This window comes from Thalassophryne amazonica, chromosome 4, assembly GCF_902500255.1.
Source record: "Thalassophryne amazonica chromosome 4, fThaAma1.1, whole genome shotgun sequence".
Lineage (NCBI taxonomy): Eukaryota > Metazoa > Chordata > Actinopteri > Batrachoidiformes > Batrachoididae > Thalassophryne > Thalassophryne amazonica.
Genome location: NC_047106.1, coordinates 73,129,859 through 73,152,864, shown reverse-complemented (window position 1 = coordinate 73,152,864; position 23,006 = coordinate 73,129,859). Strand labels below are relative to the sequence as shown.

Here is a 23,006-nt window from a genome sequence, read left to right as displayed (position 1 = left end):
GGGTAGCCAAAGTATGGCACCCGGGGACCAGCTACAGATGCGGAGACGCTGCCGTGGTCAAGGGCAGAGAAAGGGTCAGCCCCTAAATAAGTATGTTTTTGATAGTGGTAAGAAACTGCAGTGCATGGAGGAAACCCACAAGTCACCAAGTTTGGAAGAGCCCCTGGGGTTGGGTATATTGCTGGAACCCAATAATTCCACCTCAAGAATTACAAACAAGATCATTTTAGCACAAATTAAGCAAGATCTAATGCCACAGGGGCCATACAAGAACAAAAATATGAGCTTTCATTCTCATCAGCATTATGTCAAACCTGAGAAAGTAGACTGAAAAAAGGAAGCGGCTTAAATATGTACATCGGTTGCTCATGAACACTAACATTTTTTTGTTTTTTAATGACAAAAATAAGGAAATTGTGTTTTTGTTTTTGGACACATTCTGATCATGTGCAACTGATGTACATTTTTAAATCATGTAAATCCAACAAAGTTTTATTTTTGCGTAAATTAATAAGTGCAAGATGAGTGAAAGTCTGTGAGCATTAGTGAATGCACGTCTGTGTGTGAACAGTATAACTCGAGTTTCAATCCAAACTCATTAAATTTTGAGACTACGTTGTCCAAGATCAAAGTCACAGGCCTATGTCAATTTTTTTTCCCAATTCTAACATATACAACCCCTATTCCAATGAAGGTGTGACATGCAAAATGAAAATAAAAACAGAATACAATGATTTGCAAATCCTCTTCAACCTATATTCAACTGAATACACCACAAAGACAAGATATTTAATGTTCAAACTGATAAACTTTATTGTTTTTGTGCAAATATTTGCTTATTTTGAAATGGATGCCTGCAAGCTGGGACAGTGGTATGTTTCCCACTGTGTTACATCACCTTTCCTTCTAACAACACTCAATAAGCGTTTGGGAACTGAGGACACTAATCATTGAAGCTTTGTAGACAGAATTCGTTCCAATTCTTGCTTGATGTACGACTTCAGTTGTCTGGGGTCTTGTTGTCATATTTTGTCATATCTAGTACCCACACTCTTTCAACAAAGCCACGCTGTTGTAACACGTGCAGAATGTGGCTTGGCATTGACTTGCTGAAGTAAGCAGGGATGTTATTATAACTTATAACTTTTTAATCAAACTACGCTGTTCTTCTGAACAATGTCTTGAACGTCCCATTTTCCTCAGGCTTTCAAAGAGAAAAGCATGTTCAACAGGTGCTGGCTTCATCCTTAAATCGGGGACACCTGATTCACACCTGTTTGTTCCACAAAATTAACGAACTCACACTACTGAATGCCACACTACTATTATTGTGAACACCCCCTTTTCTACTTTTTTTTACCAATAGCCCGATTTCATAGCCTTAAGAGTGTGCATATCATGAATGCTTTGTCTTGTTGGATTTGTGAGAATCTACTGAATCTACTGGTACCTTGTTTCCCATGTAACAATAAGAAATATACTCAAAACCTGGATTAATCTTTTTAGTCACATAGCACTACTATTCTTCTGAACACTACTGTATGGCAAAATCCATCCATCCATTTTCTATACCTGCTTACTCCAGTTAAGTGTCACAGGGGGAGCCTAAAGCCACAGGCTGTGAGGCGGGATACACCCTGGACAGGACACCAGTATATCGCAAGGCTGTATGGCAAAATCATTTCCATAAATTTGCACTTTGGGAGTGATTTGTGCATCCATGTTTCCACATTTTCTGTCTCCCATGTGATACACCCGAAGGTTGTGTTGCCACGCAACAGGTGGCTTGGCGTTTGGTTGCTGTCCTGTTCATTTCACCTGCATGCATGGAACCATTGGTGTCAGTCTGCACCACTTCCTGTGGGTGTGTCCTAACGGCTCTACCAGCCTCCATGGGTAACGGCTCCGTCTCTGTCTTAGAGACCACCAGAACACACCAGAGGATCAGGACATGTCAGAAAGGTAAGCCAAAACCAGCTGTGTCTGTGTGTGCGAGACGTTGGATGACCCTCAGTAACTTTTGTAAATTCACAGCAAAATCCTGCTCAGATGCAAACCTCTACAGAATAAGTGATATCATTTATAGAAGCACTGTTGTCCAGCTTTTTACTGCATGCAGCCTCTATTATACACTAATGCTACCTGCTCAGGTGTCCAGGGTTGCCATGGCAACAAGTCCTAATCTGCATTGTAAGGCCAGTTCAGTGTAACCCTAACCGGTCAGCTGGTGGTCAGGTTTTCAGCGTGTGCACATCAGGGCCTCGCTTACAGACAGGAGTGATGATGTGCAGGTACCATCATGGTTCTTTTGTTTTCCTTCTCCTGTACCTCTCAGTTCTTCAGGTGTGAACACGCTCAGTGGCATTTTTCCTAAATCTCACTCATCCCAGTACTCTGAGCCCGGAGGTACACACACATCCCTCTCTGTGGACCAGAGTCCTGATTCTGGACTAGTATCCACTCCTGTGAGTACCATAAATCTCTCATTCTCCTCTTTTCTTTTGTGATATTATCTGAAATACTCCAGAGCTTCTCCCTAAACAATGGATGCGTCTCATAAGTCTAGGTCAGTGTGCTTTAACTTCCAATGTTATTTATCCCACAATAATTATTCTGACACAGAAACCCATGGATGAATCTCTTTTACCAGGGGCCAAGTTGTAATTACATCTTTCAGCCATTTAGTGGCACAGATGAGCATAGGAGATGTGCAGCCTCGGTGCAGTAAGAATAAATAAATAATAATAATACATTTTATTTATAGTACCCTTTTCATCAAAGATCTCAAAGGGCTGCAAGCTAAAAAGATCAAATAAAAGCAAAAAACAAGGCAAGCAGTCATATTTTAAAATGGAAAAAAAAAAAAAACATCTAAGAGGAGGGACCATAGGTTTTGTTAAAAAGAAATGTCCTTTAGACTCCTTTTAAAACAGTCGGTGGATTGTGATGCCCTCAGGGTGTCAGGGAGGGCATTCCACCGGTGTGGGGCAGCAGCACAGAAGGCCCTATATCCCATGGTCCTTAGCCTGGTTCTGGGTGTGTGGAGGAGATTTAAGTGAATGGAGTGGGAGGAATGTGTTGTGTTTTGTAGGTTGAGGAGTTCTTTGAGGTAGTGGGGGCATGTCCATAGATACATTGGTGTGTGAGGAAGGAGACTTTGTATTCAATCCTGGTGGAGACAGGAAGCCAGTGGAGTGAGTGGAGGATGGGTAATGTACTTGTGTTTGCGCACTCTCATCAGGAGCCTAGCTGCAGAGTTCTGGATGTATTGGAGCCTCTGCAGACTCTTGCTAGGGATCCTGATGAGAAGTGCATTACAATAGTCCAGTCAGGAGGAGATAAAGGCATGGACCAGCTTTATGGTATCTGAGAGGGAGAGAATGGGGTGGAATTTGGAGATGTTCGGGAGGTTATACAACCCCAATTCCAATGAAGTTGGGATGTTGAGTGAAATGTAAATAAACACAGAATACATTGATTTGCAAATCCCCTTCAACCTATATTCAACTGAATACACCACAAAGACAAGATATTTAATGTTCAAACTGATAGACCTTTTTGTTTTTGTGCAAATATTTGGTCGTTTTGAAATGGATGCCTGCAACACATTTCAAACTAGAAGCACTCAGAGAGTGCAAACCTCCACCAAGGCCATAGGGTCACTGACATTACATGGAATACCCTTTGGCAAAGAGACTTATTCCACGTCGTTTCACACGTCTACCGTCATGTTTCAGATTCAGTGGTTAAACCCTTAGATCTTTAGCAAATGTATTTATAAAGAGAAACTGCATGAAATACACAAGTTTTTTTCATTTTCTAATAAGTTTATTCAATGAGGAGAACCAAATGCTACACTATGTAACATTTTTATTTTTGTTTTGTTCCTGGGTACACAGTGTGTTTTCCTAACCTGTTATGCCTTAAATAAATAGAAAATAGCTGTTATTCCACAGAAACTTTGCTTCTGTGATCAGGACAATGATATTTTGAAATTTGTCTGTTTTCAAGAAGATTCTCGATTCGCCTTCACTACTACTGAGTAGTCTTCTAGAATATTCTTTAACTGCTAGAACTGTCCAGAATTTTCTAGAAGTTTCCAGAGTTATCTAGAAATTTCAAGAAACTTTTAGAACTTTCTAGAACGTTAAAAAAAGTAAAATCAAAGTTTGTGCTGAATGTAGTCATTTTTCCATAGACTTTAGACATAAGCAGTTGAAATATAACACTTAGAAGCCAGGAACAAAAATTGTGTTACATAGTGTTATTGTTGTGTCATAACTTAATTTTTGTTCAGCCTTTGTGACCCGTCTTCATGAAGTTAGATGCAAAAATGTTGAAACTGGCCCTATCCTGCAATGATAACGAATCCTTAAAAAAATTCTGGATCCGTATCGTGTTTCGGATCATTACCAAAATTTAATGACTTCTAAGTTAGGCTAAGATACACCCCTGGTAAAAATTTCATTGAAATCCGTTGAGGATTTTTTGAGTAATCCTGCTAACAAACCAACCAACCAACCAACCAACAAACGGACGCGACCAAAAACATAACCTCCTTGGCGAAGGACAATGAACGTGTCAACAATGAATGTGTGATATTTATTTATTTCAAATTTTTGGTATATAAGTCACACTGGTGTGCTCAAAAAAAAAATCATCATTTAAACTCACAACAGTGCTGCTTTTCTTCAATTTTTGCGCTTCAACATGTCCAAGAGACTCTTCAAGAAAAAAAATGTCGTTTTGTGATGGAGGGATGGAAAACAGCGTTGTGATTCCGCACGTTGACTGTTCAGCACAGAGACGTGTTCAGCAGCCCAGTTTGGTGCCATTCATTTTGTGATGTTATCTCATCTTCTAGCTTCCATCCAGTCGGTTCCGGTTTGTGGCGTGGCATCGCCTGGAGCAGTGTGACATCACAGGTGACCAGCTGACCTGCCCCAGGGTCAGAGAAGGTAAACCCCGCCTCTGTGGTCTGTACTCTATCAGTGAATCTTTTTCCTCAGCAACTGGAAAAATTTGCTGAAAGTATTAAGACAGGATTTTTTTTTTTCTTTTCTTTTTCAAGCAATTTGGGCAAAATGGTCAAGAGTTTGAAAACAGTGAATCTTTTTTTTGAAGAAGAAAACCTATGAGAATATATCAGGAGGGGTTTAATCATGTCTTCACCTCTCGAGCAGTAGTCATGACAAAATGAGGTCCCAGTATTTGGTGTTTTTCTGAGCCCAGAAGATTGCAGTGTCTGTTCAATAACAACAATAATAATCATTAAAACACATTGCACTTCAGTTTCCTCTGAATATTTTTTTGTTGTTGTTGTTTTTTGAATAGACAGGAAAAAAATTCAAATGCTTTATGAGGCCTCGCTTTGTTATAAAGACATAGCAGCACTTTCAGTTTGCGAAAGTCACTATGAAATTAAATGAGCATGAGCACGTGACAGTGACTTTTTTGATTTAGACGCCAAAGCCAAAGCAGATTGAGAAACTACAACCCCAATTCCATTGAAGTTGGGACGTTGTGTAAAATGTATATAAAAACAGAATACAATGATTTGCAAATCCTCTTTAACCTATATTCAATTGACTACACCACAAAGACAAGATATTTAATGTTCAAACTGATAAACTTTGTTTTTGTGCAAATATTTTCTCATTTTGAAATGGATGTTTACCACTGTGTTACATCACCTTTCCTTCTAACAACACTCAATAAGCATTTGGGAACTGAGGACACTAATTGTGAGTGTCATGATTGGGTATAAAAGGAGCATCCCCAAAAGGCTCAGCCGTTCACAAGCAAAGATGGGGCAAGGATCACCACTTTGTGAACAACTGCATGAAAAAATAGTCCAACAGTTTAAGAACAATGTTTCTCAATGTTCACTTGCAAGGAATTTAGGGATTCCATCATCTACAGTCCATAATATAATCACAAGATTCACAGAATCTGGAGAACTTTCTACACATAAGCGGCAAGGCCGAAAACCAACATTGAATGCCGGTGACTTTCGATCCCTCAAGCGACACTGCATTAACAACTGACATCATTGTGTAAAGGATCTTACCACGTGGGTTCAGGAACACTTCTGAAAACCATTGTCAGTTAACACAGTTTGTCACTACATCTACAAGTGCAAGTTAAAACTCTACCATGCAATGCAAAAACCATGCATTAACAACATCCAGAAATACTGCCACCTTCTCTGGGCTTGAGCTCATTTGAAATTGACAGACGCAAAGTGGAAATGTGTGCTGTGGTCTGATGAGTCCACATTTCAAATTGTTTTTGGAAATCATGGACGTAGTGTCCTATGGACAAAAGAGGAAAAAAGACCAGGGGTTGTACAACCCCAATTCCAATGTAGTTGGGACGTTGTGTAAAATGTAAATAAAAACACAATACAATGATTTGCAAATCCTCTTCAACCTATATTCAATTGAATATGCCACAAAGGCAAGATACTTAATGTTCAAACTGATAAACTTTATTGTTTTGTGCAAATATTTGCTCATTTTGAAATGGATGCCTGCAACACATTTCAAAAAAGTTGGGACAGTGGTATGTTTACCACTGTGTTACCACCAATGCTGAAAGGTCCATCCAGGTTTTTGGAGCAACACATGCTGCCATCCAAGCAATGTCTTTTTCAGGGACATCCCTGCTTATTTCAGCAAGACAATGCCAAGCCACATTCTGCGCATGTTACAACAGTGTGGCTTCATGGTAAAGTGTAGTGTACGAGACCGGCCTGCCTGCAGTCCAGCCCTGTCACCCATTGAAAATTTGTGGCGCATTATGAAGCACAAAATACAACAGAGACCTCAGACTGCTGAACAACTTTTTGAAACATGTTGCAGGCATCCATTTTAAAATGAGCAAATATTTCCACAAAAACAATAAAGTTTATCAGTTTGAACATTTAATATTTTATTAAAGACTTTTTGTACTTATTTCTGTGCTGCACCAGTTATTTCTTTTTTACAAATTGGTCCTGCCTGGTTGCACCAGATTTGTTTATGCTGTGTAGAAGCACGGTGAACTCTTTGTCTTTGCATTAAATATTTTGTCTTTGTGGTGTATTCAGTTGAATATAGGTTGAAGAGGATTTGCAAATCATTGTATTCTGTTTTTATTTACATTTTACACAACGTCCCAACTTCATTGGAATTGGCGTTGTAATTGACTGTGTGTGTGTGAGCATCATGTGGGGTCAGTGTGTGTGTGTGTGTGTGAGAGAGACAGCTTGACAAAGACTGCACAAGATCTCCTCTGGGCATCATTTGATCCAGAGGGCAGAGCCTCTGAAAAATCCATCCATCCATCCCTTAGCATTAGCCTCGAATCGCTGGCTGTGGATGACGGCTTTCGGACCGTGGTTAGGCAGAGGAAGTCATGTAGGGCTTGGTGCCCAGTTGCGGCATGCCGATAACACTCGCCACTGTGAACCAGTTTCTCCCTTGGATGTGCCAGTTAGTCCTTTGAGCCCACAGATGACTTCCAGTCCTATCTCCAGCCCGAAACGCTGGGCTTTAGTGATAGGGGTGTTGTGGGCTGGGGTGTTTGGCTGGCTTTGTTTTTGTTTTCTGTTTCTCCCACCAGGTGGTATGCGTTCAGGACTGAGTGGCTGATGTGGGGCTGAGTTTGAGGACCTCACCCTGATCACCTGAGGCTTGTTATCACGTGTAGTTCATTAGGACTCACAGCTGTGGTGCATCTGTCTTGATCAGGTTATGTTGCATTTAAACCTGGAATACACAGTGTGTATTTGCCAGAGACTCGACTTTGTGACCAGACGTGTGAGATCGACGTTGGGAGAACAATCTCACTACTACGGATGCAGAGACCGCTCCAGGTTTGACGCCACGGTCTGTGAAAGAGGATTGGGTGAGGTCTCACGCTCTTCAGCACACTTCCTGAGGTATTTTGGTTTTTGTGACTTTCATGAAGTAAAGTCAGTAAATTTGGTGTCCCTCACACCTTGTTATATTGAGCTGTTATGCTATGCTAATCGCCTAAATCGGCTTCTACTGCAGTGGAGTTTGAACTGAGTTGTTCCGTGCCTGCGGGGAGAGAAGCTGATTTTACATTTAGGCCAGGAAGTGTTTTGCTGATTGTGTGCACCTTTGAGTTGTCTCTCTGTGTGGAGAGTGTTGGACTCACCTTACGGTTTCTTCTTTCACAGACTCGGTTTGTCGCGGCCACCTGGGGGGGTGTCGGCGGGGTCCTTGGGTCCAGAATTGCTGTGGCTCCGGTCCTTCTGCGCTGCTGGAAGCGCGCCGTTTTTTCACCTCGCCAGACCGTTGACTTTTGGGTTATTATCACTTAATACACTATGTTAATTAAAATTTGTTTCCCTTTGAACCGTGCTCTGCTTCTTTTATGCTGGGTCCTGTCAAACGCTGGGTCGGTTCTCCACCCGCGTCCGACACATAACAAGGGGATTCTATCACCTGCAAAGTCAAATGTATTCCTGGGGCCAGAGCTCCCGACATTGCCTCTCAACTTAGGGTGCTGATGCTGCAGAAGGGTAGACAGATAAAGGAACACGGCACTAGATATAGCCACATAGTTTATCACGTCAGTGCCAATGATGTCAGGATGAAGCACTCCAAAGTCACAAAAATGGACATAAATGGCAAATGGACTGCATTTACGAGGTCTATTAGAAAAGTATCCGACCTTTTTTTTTTTTCAAAAACCATATGGATTTGAATCACATGTGATTGCGTCAGACAAGCTTGAACCCTCGTGCGCATGCGTGAGTTTTTCCACGCCTGTCAGTTGCGTCATTCGCCTGTGAGCAGGCTTTGAGTGAGGAATGGTCCACCCCCCTCGGCGGATTTCATTGTCAGGAAATGGCGGAATGATTTGGGCTTTTTTTCCATCAGAATTTTTTCAGAAACTGTTAGAGACTGGCAGCTGGAAACCATTCGAAAATTTATCTGGCTTTCGGTGAAAATTTTACAGGCTTCACAGAGAATAAGGACTGTTACTACAGCTTTAAGGACGGCTTTAAGGACGCTCGGCGCGCCGCGCTCCGTGCCACCATCGAGAGCCACAAACCTCCGGATCATTTCTAAACAGATGACTCTGTGGAGCCGGGACCGTCGTGTGCACTTTCTCTGGTTATCACAAGAGCTGGACATCAACCATTTTCCGGCAGATTTCACTTTTAACAAGAGATTTTGTCATGGAAAGCCGAGCGGAGGCTTCGCGCGTCACGATAAATTCGCTACTGGAGCGAGACAAAACCACCTCCGTTTTAGTCTCACAGGACGGCTTTGAGATGGCGTTCAGACAGCTGTTGGTGGTTTTTCCATCGAGTGATTATCCAAGAAATTGTGGATGTGCCTGGACATGCCAGAACATGTCCCGTGAGGCTTCATCACGGCATTGCTTTGCGCCATGTGGCACCGCTGCGACGCGCGGAATTCCTCCGCATGTCTGTCTCAATGTGCCGAAAAAGTGCTGATGTCCACGTCTTTTCACAATTCCTGTGCTAGACGACGTCCTGGATAAAACACAGCGTCCAGTTTGGAAATGAATGGCACATTCCACTGTTACTGGAGTTTTTGTCATGGAAAGAGGAGCGGAGGCTTCGCACGTTGCGGCGGTGCCGCATGGCACACAGCAACGCCGTGATGAAGCCTCACGGGACATGTTCTGGCATGTCCAGGCACATCCACAATTTCTCGGATAATCACTCGATGGAAAAACCACCGACAGCTGTCTGAACGCCATCTCAAAGCCATCCTGTGAGACCAAAATGGAGGTGGTTTTGTCTCTTTCCAGCAGCGAATCCATCGTACGCGCAAAGCCTCCGCTCGGCTTTCCATGACAAAATCTCTTGTTAAAAGTGAAATCTGCTGGAAAATCGTTGATGTCCAGCTCTTGTGATAACCAGAGAAAGTGCACACGACGGTCCCGGCTCCACACAGCCATCCATTTAGAAATAATCCGGTGGTTTGTGGCTCTCGATGGCGGCACGGAGCGCGACGCGCCGAGCGTCCTTAAAGCCGTCCTTAAAGCTGTAGTAACAGTCCTTATTCTCTGTGAAGCCTGTAAAATTTTCACCTTAAGCCAGATAAATTTTTCGAATGGTTTCCAGCTGCCAGTCTCTAACAGTTTCTGAAAAAATTCTGATGGAAAAAAGCCCAAATCTTTCCGCCATTTCCTGACAATGAAAATCCGCCGAGGGGGCTGGACCACTCCTCACTCAAAGCCTGCTCACAGGCAAATGACGCAACCGACAGGTGTAGAAAAACTCACGCATGCGCACGAGGGTTCAAGCTTGTCTGACGCAATCACACGTGATTCAAATCCATATGGTTTTTGAAAAAAATAATAAGGTCGGATACTTTTCTAATAGACCTCGTATGTAGCACTTTTCCATCTGCATCAGATGTTCAAAGCACTTTACAAATAATACCTCACATTCACCCCTATGTGAGGGTGCTGCCATACAAGGCGCTCACTACACACTGGGAGCAATAGGGGATTAAAGACCTTGCCCAAGGGCCCTTAGTGATTTTCCAGTCAGGCTGGGATTTGAACCGAGGATCTTCTGGTCTCAAGCCCAATGCCTTAACCATTAGACCAGCACCTCCCCTAAGACATAGAGAGGACTTGTGACCTTGCCAGAAAGATGTGTGGTGTCAATTAATAGTCTCTGGTCCCCTCCCCTCCTGGAGTAATGATAAGGCGTTTAACAGGCTGACATCGTTAAATAGGTGGCTGGCACAATTTTGTCAACAGCAATGTTTTATTGATAACTGGCCGCCATGTCTTGCTGATGCTGGATGGCCTTCACCCTACTGGGGAAGGCACCGCCATCTCTTGTCTGCGAACATAGAAAGAGCTCTACAGGACTTTACAACAAGCCACAGAGCAGGTGATTAGAGCCCCTGCAAAGCTTATGATGAATGTGGATGTGGAATCCATTATCTTAGTGGGGAAATTAGTGCAGAAAATCCACTGTGGTGATAATGCAGTTTATGTGGCAGGGAGGGAAATTCGTCTATAAAAACATAGAGGGATATGCTTTGCAAACTTAATACCCATTACTACATTGGATGACGTTTAAATTGAGGATGGCCCGCTGGCTGTTCCGGCAATATCAAATATTTTGTGTTTGCTGCCTACAAACCGCATGGAATGTCTCAAACCTAAACCAGGCATCTTATATATGTTACTCTGGAACCACCCCTCAATCCAAACAGCCCAATTATCAACCCCACTGAGGTTCTTAGTCTGGGTCTTATTAAGATAACATCACTGCCCATACTCTGAATTCTTAGATGACTTTGGTGAGTTTATCTCTAACTTGTCAACTACTGCAGATAACATTCTGATTATTGGTGACTTCAATATTCATATAAATAAGCCTTCTGATCCCATCTGCAAATCATTTTTGGAAATTATGGATGTATTAGGATTCCAGCAATACCTTCAGGATTTGATGCACATTGGTGGAAATACCCTGGATTTGGTTCTCGCACGGGGTATTGCTGTCACAAATATTGACATCATGCCTCTTGCATCAGTGGTTTCTGATAACTCACTTATTAGGTTTACAGATTTGCTGCCATGTTTAGTGGAAAACAAAACACCCTGGTGTATTGAAAAACTACAGGCCCATATCATTTTGCTCTAAAATTCTAGAATTTGCTGGGGTGGAAGGAGCCTGACCTTGTGCGGGAGGTTGAGAGATACCGACTAGAGACAGTCGGGCTCACCTCCACGCACACTTTGGGCTCTGGTACCCAACTCCTGGAGAGGGGCTGGACGCTCCACTTTTCTGGCGTTGCCCATGGGGAGAGGCGGAGAGCTGGGGTCGCATTGCTTATTGCTCCCCAGCTCAGTCGCCATGTGTTGGAGTTCACTCTTGTGAACGAGAGGGTCGCGTCCCTACGCCTTCGGGTCGGGGACAGGTCTCTCACCGTTGTCTCGGCCTACAGGCCGAGCAGCAGTGCAGAGTACCCGACCTTCTTGGAGTCCCTGGGAGGGTACTAGATAGCGCTCCGACTGGGGACTCCATTGTTGTCCTGGGGGATTTCAGTGCCCATGTGGGCGGCGACAGTGAGACCTGGAGCGGGGTGATCGGGAAGCACGGCCTTCCAGATCTGAAACCGAGTGGTGTTAAGTTGTTGGACTTCTGTGCTAGTCACAGTTTGTCCATCACAAACACCATGTTCGAGCACAAGGGTGTCCATAAGTGCACGTGGCACCAGGACACCCTGAGCCGGAGATCGATGATCGACTTTGTAGTCGTATCATATGACCTTTGGCCATGTGTCTCGGACACTCGAGTGAAGAGAGGGGCTGAGCTGTCGAACGATCAACACCTGTGGTGAGTTGGATCCGCTCCACCAGCACTGTCTACGGTGCGGGTGGGGAGCTGTTGACCCTGACTGGGGATGTTGTCGGGCGGTGGAAGGAATACTTCGAGGATCTCCTCAATCCCATCGTCACGTCTTCCGAAGAGGAAGCAGAGACTGGGGACTCATCCATTACCATCCATTATTTTATCCATTACCCAGGCCGAAGTCACCGCGGTGGTTAGAAAGCTCCTTGGTGGCAAGACTCCTGGGGTGGATGAAATCCATCCTGAGTACCATACGTCTCTGGATGTTGTGGGACTGTCTTGGCTAACATGTCTCTGCAACATCACGTGGTGGTCGGGGACAGTGCCTCTGGATTGGCAGACCGGGGTGGTGGTCCCTCTGTTTAAAAAGGGGGCCGGAGGGTGTGTTCCAACTACAGGGGGATCACACTCCTCAGTCTCCCCGGTAAGGTCTATTCCAGAGTACTGGAGAGGAGAATTTGACCGATACTCGAACCTCGGATTCAGGAGGAGCAGTGTGGTTTTCGTCCTGGTTGCGGCACACTGGAGCAGCTCTACACGCTCTATCGGGTGCTCGAGCGTTCATGGAAGTTCGCCCAACCAGTCCACACTTGCTTTGTGGATCTGGAGAAGGCATTTGACCATGTCCCTCGGGGCACCCTGTGGGGGGTGCTCCGGGAGTACGTGGTCCGGGGTCCTTTGCTAAGGGCTATCCGGTCCCTGTATGACCGCAGCAGGAGCTTGGTTCGCATTGCCGGTAGTAAGTCAAACCTGTTTCCAGTGCACGTTGGCCTCCGCCAGGGCTGCCCTTTGTCACGGCTTCTGTTCATTATCTTTATGGACAGAATTTCTAGGCGCAGCCAGGGTGTAGAGGGGGTCTGGTTTGGGAACCACAGAATCTTGTCTCTGCTGTTTGCAGACGATGTGGTTCTGTTGGCTTCGTCAAATCAGGACCTTCAGCATGCAATGGAGCCATTTGCAGCCGAGTATGAAGTATCCGGGATGAAACTCAGCACCTCCAAATCCGAGGCCATGGTTCTCGACCGGAAAAAGGCGCTTTGCCCTCTTCAGGTCGGTGGACTGTCCGTGCCTCAAGTGGAGGAGTTTATGTATCTCGGGGTCTTCTTCACGAGTGAGGGACGAATGGAGCGTCAGATCGACAGATGGATCGGTGCAGCATCTGCAGTGATGTGGTCCCTGTATCTGACCATCGTGGTGAAGAGAGAGCTGAGAAGGGGGGCAAAGCTCTCGATCTACGTTCTGATCCTCACCTATGGTCATGAGATTTGGCTCATGACCGCAAGAACGAGATTGCGAGTACAAGCGGCCGAGATGAATTTCCTCCGTAGGGTGGCTGGTTGTTCCCTTAGATTTAGGGTGAGGTGCTCAGTTACTCGGGAGGAGCTCGGAGTTGAGCCGCTGCTCCTCCACGTCGAAAGGAGCCAGTTGAGGTGGCTCGGGCATCTTTTCCAGATGCCCCCTAGACGCCTCGCTGGAGAGGTGTTCCGGGCACGTCCCATCGGGAGGAGGACACGCTGGAGGGACTGTGTCTCTTGGCTGGCTTGGGAACGCCTTGGGGTTCCCCCGGAGGAGTTGGGGGAGGTGTGTGTGGATCGAGAGGTCTGGGCGGCTTTGCTTGAGCTGCTGCCCCTGCGACCCGACTCTGGATAAAGCGGAAGAAAATGGATGGATGGATGGATTCTAGAAAAGGTGGTTTCACAGCAGCTCATGGACCACCTTACTAAGAATAATCTTTTTCACCCACTGACTGCAGTGGGTGCTTTTAGAAAATATCATTCCACAGAGACAGCTCTCACTAAAGTACTGAATGATTTTCTGCTTGCAATGGATTCAGACACCACTATAGTTCTGGTGCTGTTAGATCTTAGTGCTGCATTTGATACTGTGGCTCATTCTACTCGATAGGCTGGAGAATCATTTTGGGATTACTGAGAATGCCCTTGCATGTTTGACATCATACCTGACCAGTCATTCTCACTGTGTTTTATAGAATAACACCACCTCTAGCCTTAGTGACATGAAATTTGGGGTTCCACAGGGGTCTGTCTTAGGCTCCCTGCTTTTCTCCCTTTATATAGCACCCCTTGGGCACATATTGCGGCATTTTGGGATTACCTTTCATTGCTATGATGATGAGACTCAGTTATACATGCCGATAAATGCTGGTAATCTCATCCACATAAAATCCTTAGAAGATTGCCTTGCATCAGTGAAAAGTTGGATGTCTAGCAATTTCCTACTTTTAAACCCTGACAAGACTGAAATGATGGTTCTTGGTTCAGTGAGACATCAGCATCAATTTGACCAGCTAACGCTTAGCCTAGGCTCATGTGTCATACATCACACTGACAAAGTGAGGGACTGTGGTGTAATTTTTGATCCTACATTGTCCTTTGACCTCCACATTAGAGATAGTATGAGGACTGCTTTCTTCCACCTGTGAAATATAGCGAAGATTCGTCCCATCCTGTCTATGGCTGATGTCGAGACCCTGATTCAAGCGTTTGTCTCTTCTAGATTGGACTCCTGCAATGTTCTGTTTTCTGGTTTACCGCAGTCCAACATTCCAATTGGTTCAAAATGCTGCTGCCAGACTTTTGGCAGGAAGCAGAAAGTCTGACCTCATTACACCGATTTTGGTGTCTCTTCACTGGCTTCCTGTCCCTGTGAGATCAGATTAAGGTTTTGCTATTAATCTATAAAATTATTCAAGGACTAGCCCCTGTCTACTTAGCTGTCCTACTTAAACCCTATGTACCAGCCCGGGCTCTGCGTTGTCAGGGTGCAGGACTACTTTGTGTCCTTAGGGTGAATAAAAAATCTGCGGTTCACAAAGCTTTCTCTTATCGTGCACCTGCTTTGTGGAATGATGTCCTTGCATCAATAAAACAGTCAAATTCTACAGAAAATTTCAAGTCTAGACTTAAGAAGCACTTATTTTCCCTTTCGTATGGCTAGCGTACTGGCATAGTATGGTACTACTTGTATGCTTTCTACCCTTTAAAATTAATTTTATTAGTAAAGAGAGCAGGCCACAACCTCAACTTTATCTAAATTCTGGGTATTTTAGTGAAGCTTAAGGCTAGTGGACTGCATTTATATAGCACTTTTCCATCTGCATCAGGTGCTCAAAGTGCTTTACAATAATGCCTCACATTCACCCCGATGTGAGGGGGGGGAGCAACTAGGGGATTAAGGACCTTGCCCAAGGGCCCTTAGTGATTTTCTTGTTGCGCTAGGATTAGAACTGAGGATCCTCTGGTCTGAAGTGCATCGCTTAACCAATCACCTCCCCTTTGTATTTCTTCTGTTGTTCTTGTTGCTAAATGCTGATAAAGTATACTATATTTGTTGTCTTTCTGATGCCTGATTCTGTTTTTTCTCTCTGTTTAAGGCGCAGCTCCATCCACAAATGGGTGTGGTGTCTTCTTCTGCAGGTCTTCCATTCTGTGCACCAGCATGGACTCCTAAAATCTCCCAAAATTTTGTGTATAATTTCCTGTATTGTCTATTGTGTTGGTAGCATGGCCCAAGCACAGGCTCATACCTTTGAGTCTGGTCTGCTTGAGGTTTCTTCCTCAAATCATCAGAGGGAGTTTTTCCTTACTGTCACCTGTGTGTTTGCTCTAGGGGTTGGTAAGGTTAGACAGTACTTGTGTGAAGAGCCTTGAGGCAACTTTGTTGTGATTTGGGGCTACAGTGGTCCCTTGCTATAACGTGGTTCACCTTTCACGGCCTCGGAGTTTCGCTGATTTTTTTTTTTAAGTGCAATTTTGCATGCTTTTTTTTTAAACAGTGCATTGTGTTCTGCGTCCTTATCAGGCGGGCCGGTCACGGCACCGGTCGGCATCACCGCGATTGCTCTCACTGCCTCCGATGTGCTTACTGAGTCTGCGGGCTCGGTAAACGCAGCAGCGGGCCACTCACACCGCCTCCCTCTCTGCTGTGCGGAGCTGCGCCAAACCTGCAACAGGTCCAGTTTTGACCACAGCCGCAGAGCTCCGTGGCCACCGAGAGAGGACTTGGATTCTTTGCGGGTCCCGCATCTGTACCTCTGGAGGCAGTGAGTGAAGGGAGACCACGCGCATTGTGTTCTGCGTGTGTCTGTTTATAATCTTCTCACCCAGAAGAAAAAAGAGTGTGTTTACACAGGAGAGAAAAGTGAGAAAATGTTTATGCCTGTTTGAGAAAGTGTATAAAGTGTGTAGTGAGGGGTTTTACAGCCTTAAAACATCTATAATAATTGCAAAAAATAGCACTGACTACTTCGCGGATTTCGCTTATCGCGGGTTATTTTTAGAACGTAACTCCCGCGATAAACGAGGAACCACTGTATATAAATTAAGTTAAATTGAAAAAAAAAAATTGAAATTGTCACAACGATATATGCCAACATTCATGGCCCCATTGCGGCACATATTGTCGCCAGGGACAATATGTACCAGGGTTGTCAGGACATACAATCCATTGCACCAGCAACAATATGTGCCATGAACATTGGTACATATCGTCATGATATGACACAGCAGTTGTGTTTGTGTGTGTGAGAGAGTGGGGGAGGAGTCATTATAATTTTGTATTTTATTAATTTGTGTATATAGATGTCTTTGTAGCCATTTTTAAGTATTCCTGTTTTTTTTATTTTGTTTTTTGTCTTTGTTGTTTGTTTTTCTGTGTTGTCATGGGACCACGATGGAAATCTGTGCCTTTTCGTGCCATCCTCGGCAAGTATATATATATATATATATATATATATATATATATATATATATATATATATATAGTCATTGTTATATCATATCATGTATTTTGCTAAAGCAATCAATCAATCAAAAAGAGAGACAGCAGGAGAGATTTGCTCAAATTAAATCCACACACCTCGTGTGTAAAAGCTGGTTGGATTTGCATGAATAACTCATCCAAAATTGTCACCATGCTCATGCACAGTGCGACAGTTCAGGGTCTCCGGCACACGCCCTGTTCTGTCACCTCCATCAGTAACATAAGCAGCAGCAGCGCCGGCACTTTTATTATTACTGAGCCAATATCACCCGAGAGCTTTGAATATTTCACCAACATCTGAGTGGTAAAAGTCATGCTGAAACGATGTGGTGTTGCTGCGCAGAAGCATCTCCGCGCTATGCATCTCCAGTCAGTACAGGATGGATCAAACCATCTTCTTCAGTCCTGTGCGCACTGGTTGTGAAAAGTCCTGGCGCTGTCGAGAAGGGTTGCAAGAAAAATGTGACACCTTTCATGCGCTCACAGCGATAAAACGCCAGAACTGAACCCACTACGCATCCACGGGGTAGCCTACTTTTTAGACCTCCGTGTGCCAGCTGCCCATGTCGTGGATTAGCGGTCGACGCACCATGGTCTCTCACGATGGGGTTGCCAACAGCCTCCCGCAGGCTTCCCCCGCTGCCCTGCCTTTCTGAGAGCGTCGCAAGCACCCCTTAGGGCCACTCGCAAAATAAACCCTTTGGGCTACGACCTCGGATCAGAGGACACCACCCGCTGAATTTAAGCAGCATATTAAATAAATAAATAAATGCAGATGATTTTATTACATTCTTGCCGGACATAATGAGAGCGAGTGAGTGTGCATGTATGTGCGTGAAACAGAGGGAAAAAAATTCATAGTTAAACATCACGTTTTACTTTTTGTTGTGATGACCAGCGACGATATGTGCCTTGATTGTCAGTATATATTGTTGCTTGGGACGATATGTGCCGGCAACATTATGTGCCGGTGCCTTTGAACAGGGCGTATATCATTGTAGTGACAATATATGTATGGTGTAACAAGGGTCATTGGGGGATGGAGCCTATCACAGCAATCATAGGGCATGAGGCAGGGTACACCTTGGATACGCGGCCAGTCTCTCATAGGGCCACATGTAGACAAACACATTCACACCTGCAGTCAATTTAAAGTTCCAATTCACCTAACGCACATGTTTTTGGATGTGGGAGGAAGCCGGAGCACACAGAGAGAACTCACGCAAACACGGGGAGAACATCCAAACTCTACACAGAAAGGCCACAGGTTGGAATTGAACTCACAACCTTCTTGCTGTGAGGCAACATGTGCTAACCACTAATCCACTGTGCTGCCACCTCTGAAAAATAATTTGCAAGATCAAGATCCTGACAAAAACTGTTTGGCCCTAGGTAAAACTTGGTTCACCTCAGAAGTTTGAAGTTGGGCTTGTTTTAATTCTTACCGTGGCTATAAGGGGGCTGACTCTCCGAAACATTATGTATATCATCTTGATAAAGTGTATCAAGGAAGAATTTGGTACACAAGGTCACCTTACTAAGACCTCAGTCAAGTTCAACATAGGGCAAGTTTTTATTCTAAATGTACCCACAGGATCAGAACTTCATATGGTAGGTCAAACTTTGCTAAGGCTTTGCACAAGCTTGAGTTTGGACTTGGCAATACAAGTTAGGGTCGCTGTCGACCTTGTTTGTTTAACTTTTCTCGATAATGTCATTAAAAAGGGCCATCACACGAAGAGCTGTTTGAAAGAGAAGGGGGTGATGCATGTTTGGAGAGAGTGGAGAGAAGGAGAAGAGAGGAGGAAGGCCAAACCTGGGAGGAGAGGCTGCAAGAAAACTGGGAAAACTGTTTGGTAAGTTTCTTAAGCCTCATCACACGACATTAACGAAGCCCAAAGGAAACAAGAAATCTGGACTTACATTGACTTTCGGGGGCATCGTTTAACCATCGTCCAGCCTCATTCCTGTAGCTGGCACTTCATCAGAATTTTCAAACTGTTGAAAAATGTTTAATGAATCACAACGACAAATTCAATTCGTCCATATTCCGTTTTGCTTTCTGTCTTGACGGTTCCTCATCGTTTGCGTAGTTCCCGTACCATCAGTGTTGCGTTTGATTTTCACCCAACCTCTTGCACAAACACTGACAATCTCTGAACGTAACTCGTCCATGTGTGGGATGAAAAGCAACGTTGTCATACAGAAACAATAGCGGCAAGAATGTTTTATCAACTACTTTAACTATTTCCGCATGTTCCAGCCATTTGTGGCTGGAACGGACGTGTGCGCACATGTTGTTGTTGTGAAGACAAACCTGTTGTCAAGACAACCAGGCTGGCTGGAGACATGATCACAGGCTGGCACTCGGTCTCATACCCGTCATGTCACGTCATCATGAATGTTTTATTTTGATTTTGTTTAAAGCATCAAGGTCGCCGTTTGCGTCATTTTTCTTTTGTTTGTTTTGGTTTTGTTTCATTCCTTTATGCGCTTCTGATTTGCAGGCTTTTCTGTGATGGGAGACATGCAGGATCATTCGTCGACCTTTTCTTGACGATTTGTAACTTTGTGCCTTTTTCCTTCGTTAAGCTATGGCCGTGTGCCATGTGACCGGGCCCTTACATTCATAATTTATTTATATAGCACTTAAAATGAAGAAAAAAAAAACAATTATAAAGTGCTTAACATAACATCAGAATAACATTAAAACAAAACCCTACATCCATAAGAACAGTTAAAACTTAATATCAATCACATGATCATAAATGAAGGAGCAAAGTGGACAGAGAAGGGGACTGACTGTTCTACTAATGGTGTCCTCTCAGGAGTTAAACTTGTCCTACCAGAACCTGGGTGACCCCTTCCAGCAACAGAACTGCTTCAGGATCCTCCGCCGGTTGATACGTGTGGAGAAACTACAACTAGTTGACAACTCCCTCACCAACCTGAGTTCAATACGTCTGCCAAGGTACAACTACATTACCCACAGTGCACCTCAGCTCCAGCTGTAATGTTGCTTTCCAGAGTAGGTTGGAGGTTAGAGTTCCCTGTTGAAAATTCCAAATTCAGAAACTTTAAAACATTCCAGCGCTCCAACACCAAATGAAACCAAACAAAGGAAAAAAAAAACTGAATGGCTAAATGAGCACTATCAGTTTATTAATCAACATTTGTGCATGAAAGTAGTATTCTAAAATAAGTTAACCCTTAATTAGGTACACCTCATCAGGCCTCTGTCTATCTATCTATCTGGTCAGTAGTTGATATCTTGAGTGTGAAGATATGACACCCCAGCCAGTATAGTTCAGTATCCTTCAGGGTACCCAAACCACTTTCAAACCCATCAAAGTGTCACAGAAGGTTAAAATTATTTTGTGACTATTGTACATTTTCCAAGTATGCAACTTTTTCCCATGCCTTTTGTCAGGATTATGTTGCTGTCTCATGTGGCCAATATGATGTTGTGTTTGTCGAACATACGAGGTCTGTTAGAAAAGTATCCGACCTTTTTATTTTTTTCAAAAACCATATGGATTTGAATCACGTGTGATTGCATCAGCCAACCTTGAACCTTCGTGTGCATGCGTGAGTTTTTTCACGCCTGTCGGTTGCGTCATTCACCTGTGGGCAGGCTTTGAGTGAGCACTGGTCCACCCCCCTCGTCGTTTTTTTATTGCGAATAAGTGTCTGAACGATTTAGAGCTTTGCTGCATCAATTTTTTTCCAGAAACTGTGAGAGGAGTTTTTTTCATGGAAAGAAAAGCGGAGGGACGCGCCACGGAGCCGTTCATTACGGGGCACAAAACCACCTCCGTGTTGGTCTCACAGGACGGCTTTCAGGTGGATTTCAGACGGCTATCGGTTGCTTTTCAGTCGTGTGATTATCCGAGAAATTGAGCATGAGCTGGACATGCCCCAACATGTCCTGTGAGGCTTCATCACGGCGTTGCTTTGCGCCATGCGGCTCCACCGCGACGCGCGGAACTCCTCCGCACGTCTGTCTCAACGTGCCGAAAAAGTGCTGATGTCCACGTCTTCCGCAATTCCTGTGCTAGTCAGACAACATACCGGATCAAGACAGCATCCAGTTTAGAAATGAATGGCACATTCCACTGTTACAGGAGTTTTTTCATGGAAAGAAAAGAGGAGGGATGCGCCACGGAGCCGTTCATTACGCGGCACAAAACCACCTCCGTGTTGGTCTCACAGGACGGCTTTCAGGTGGATTTCAGACGGCTGTCGGTTGCTTTTCAGTCGTGTGATTATCCGAGAAATTGAGCATGAGCTGGACATGCCCCAACATGTCCTGTGAGGCTTCATCACGGCGTTGCTTTGCGCCATGCGACTCCACCGCGACGCACGGAACTCCTCCGCACGTCTGTCTCAGTGTGCCGAAAAAGTGCTGATGTCCACGTCTTTTCACAATTCCTGTGCTAGTCAGACAACATACCGGATCAAGACAGCGTCCAGTTTAGAAATGAACGGCACATTCCACTGTTACAGGAGTTTTTGTCATGGAAAGAGGAGCGGAGTTCCGCACGTCGCGGTGGAGCCGCATGGCGCAAAGCAACGCCGTGATGAAGCCTCACAGGACATGTTGGGCCATCGGAAATCCACCCGAAAGCCGTCCTGTGAGACCAACACGGAGGTGGTTTTGTGCCGCATAATGAACGGCTCCGTGGCGCGTCCCTCCACTTTTCTTTCCATGAAAAAACTCCTGTAACAGTGGAATGTGCCGAAAAAGTGCTGATATCCATGCCTTCTACCTTTTTGTGAAAGTCAGACGACGTCCCGGATCAATAAAGCCTTCACGTTGGAAATGATCTGGTTGTTTTAGCGGGGTTTGAGCCTGTCGATCGGCGCTTGGAGCGCGGCGCGCTCTCAGCAGTTGTGGGCGGTCTTTAAACCATCTGGATCACTCCTTAATCTGTGTAATCCCCATAAAATCATCCCTGAAAGCCATATTAATTTTCTGAACGGTGTCCACCTGGAGGTCTCTCACAGTTTCTGGAAAAAAATTGATGCCGCAAAGCTCCAAATCGTTCAGACATTTATTCGCAATAGAAAAACGAGGAGAGGGGTGGACCAGTGCTCACACAAAGCCTGCTCACAGGCGAATGACGCAACCGACAGGCATGAAAAAACTCACGCATGCGCACGAAGGTTCAAGCTTGGCTGATGCAATCATACATGATTCAAATCCATATGGTTTTTGAAAAAAATAAAAAGGTCAGATACTTTTCTAACAGACCTCGTATCCACAAATTCTAATCGCTCAAAACTCAATTTGTGACCATAAAATCCAGAATGAAGATCCACAAATCATCAGACACAACAGGATTATTCCCTCATTGAAATCATGTCTTTATGCAGGTGCACAGTGCTGAACTTGCACCATAACCACCTGGTGTGCCTGTGTCAGCTGCCTAAGCTCCCTGCTGTGGAGCACCTTTGTGTATCTGAGAATGCCATTTCCTCATTGCGAGGACTGGGAGCTCTGAGGAATAGTCCACTACGCTCCCTAAACCTGAGCCGCAACCCTGTGACCTTCACTCAGGATTACCGTGCACAGTGAGGAGATGTAGAAGTACCACAACTAAGACATTTGTCTTTGTAGACATTCCTGTTTTTTGACGTCTTTCTGTTGTCTTCTCCACAGTGTTTTTGCCTGTTTGCCAAAGTTAGAGGTCCTGGATGGAATTCCAAAGCTGCCAGAAGACTCTTTGCCCATCACACTACATTTCCCAGAAACCACCAGCATGTGCAACATTTTGTGACATTTTTACAGCAATGGATGTGTACTGACTCTGTGGCACTAAAGATTTCATAAAACTAAATAAATAAATAAAAT

At 44.6% G+C, this 23,006-nt stretch overlaps 1 protein-coding gene across 1 annotated transcript; it reads left to right on the top strand.

The window, feature by feature from the left end:
- Nucleotides 1–1,870: 1,870 nt before the first annotated feature.
- On the top strand, nt 1,871–23,006 carry LOC117508367. The gene is made up of 7 exons (XM_034168117.1): nt 1,871–1,962; nt 2,336–2,465; nt 4,865–4,958; nt 18,878–19,008; nt 19,981–20,123; nt 22,529–22,726; nt 22,815–23,006. Exons 1-7 carry the CDS (start codon nt 1,952–1,954, stop codon nt 22,930–22,932), a joined length of 825 nt encoding a protein of 274 aa, XP_034024008.1. The 5' UTR covers nt 1,871–1,951; the 3' UTR covers nt 22,933–23,006.

Bases quoted from the DNA above. Each gene is read 5' to 3' on its own strand.
- LOC117508367 (XM_034168117.1), top strand. The intron at 4,959-18,877 runs GTAAACCCCGCC...GTCATTAAAAAG, and splicing joins CTGCCCCAGGGTCAGAGAAG to GGCCATCACACGAAGAGCTG. The intron at 20,124-22,528 runs GTACAACTACAT...GTCTTTATGCAG, and splicing joins AGTTCAATACGTCTGCCAAG to GTGCACAGTGCTGAACTTGC.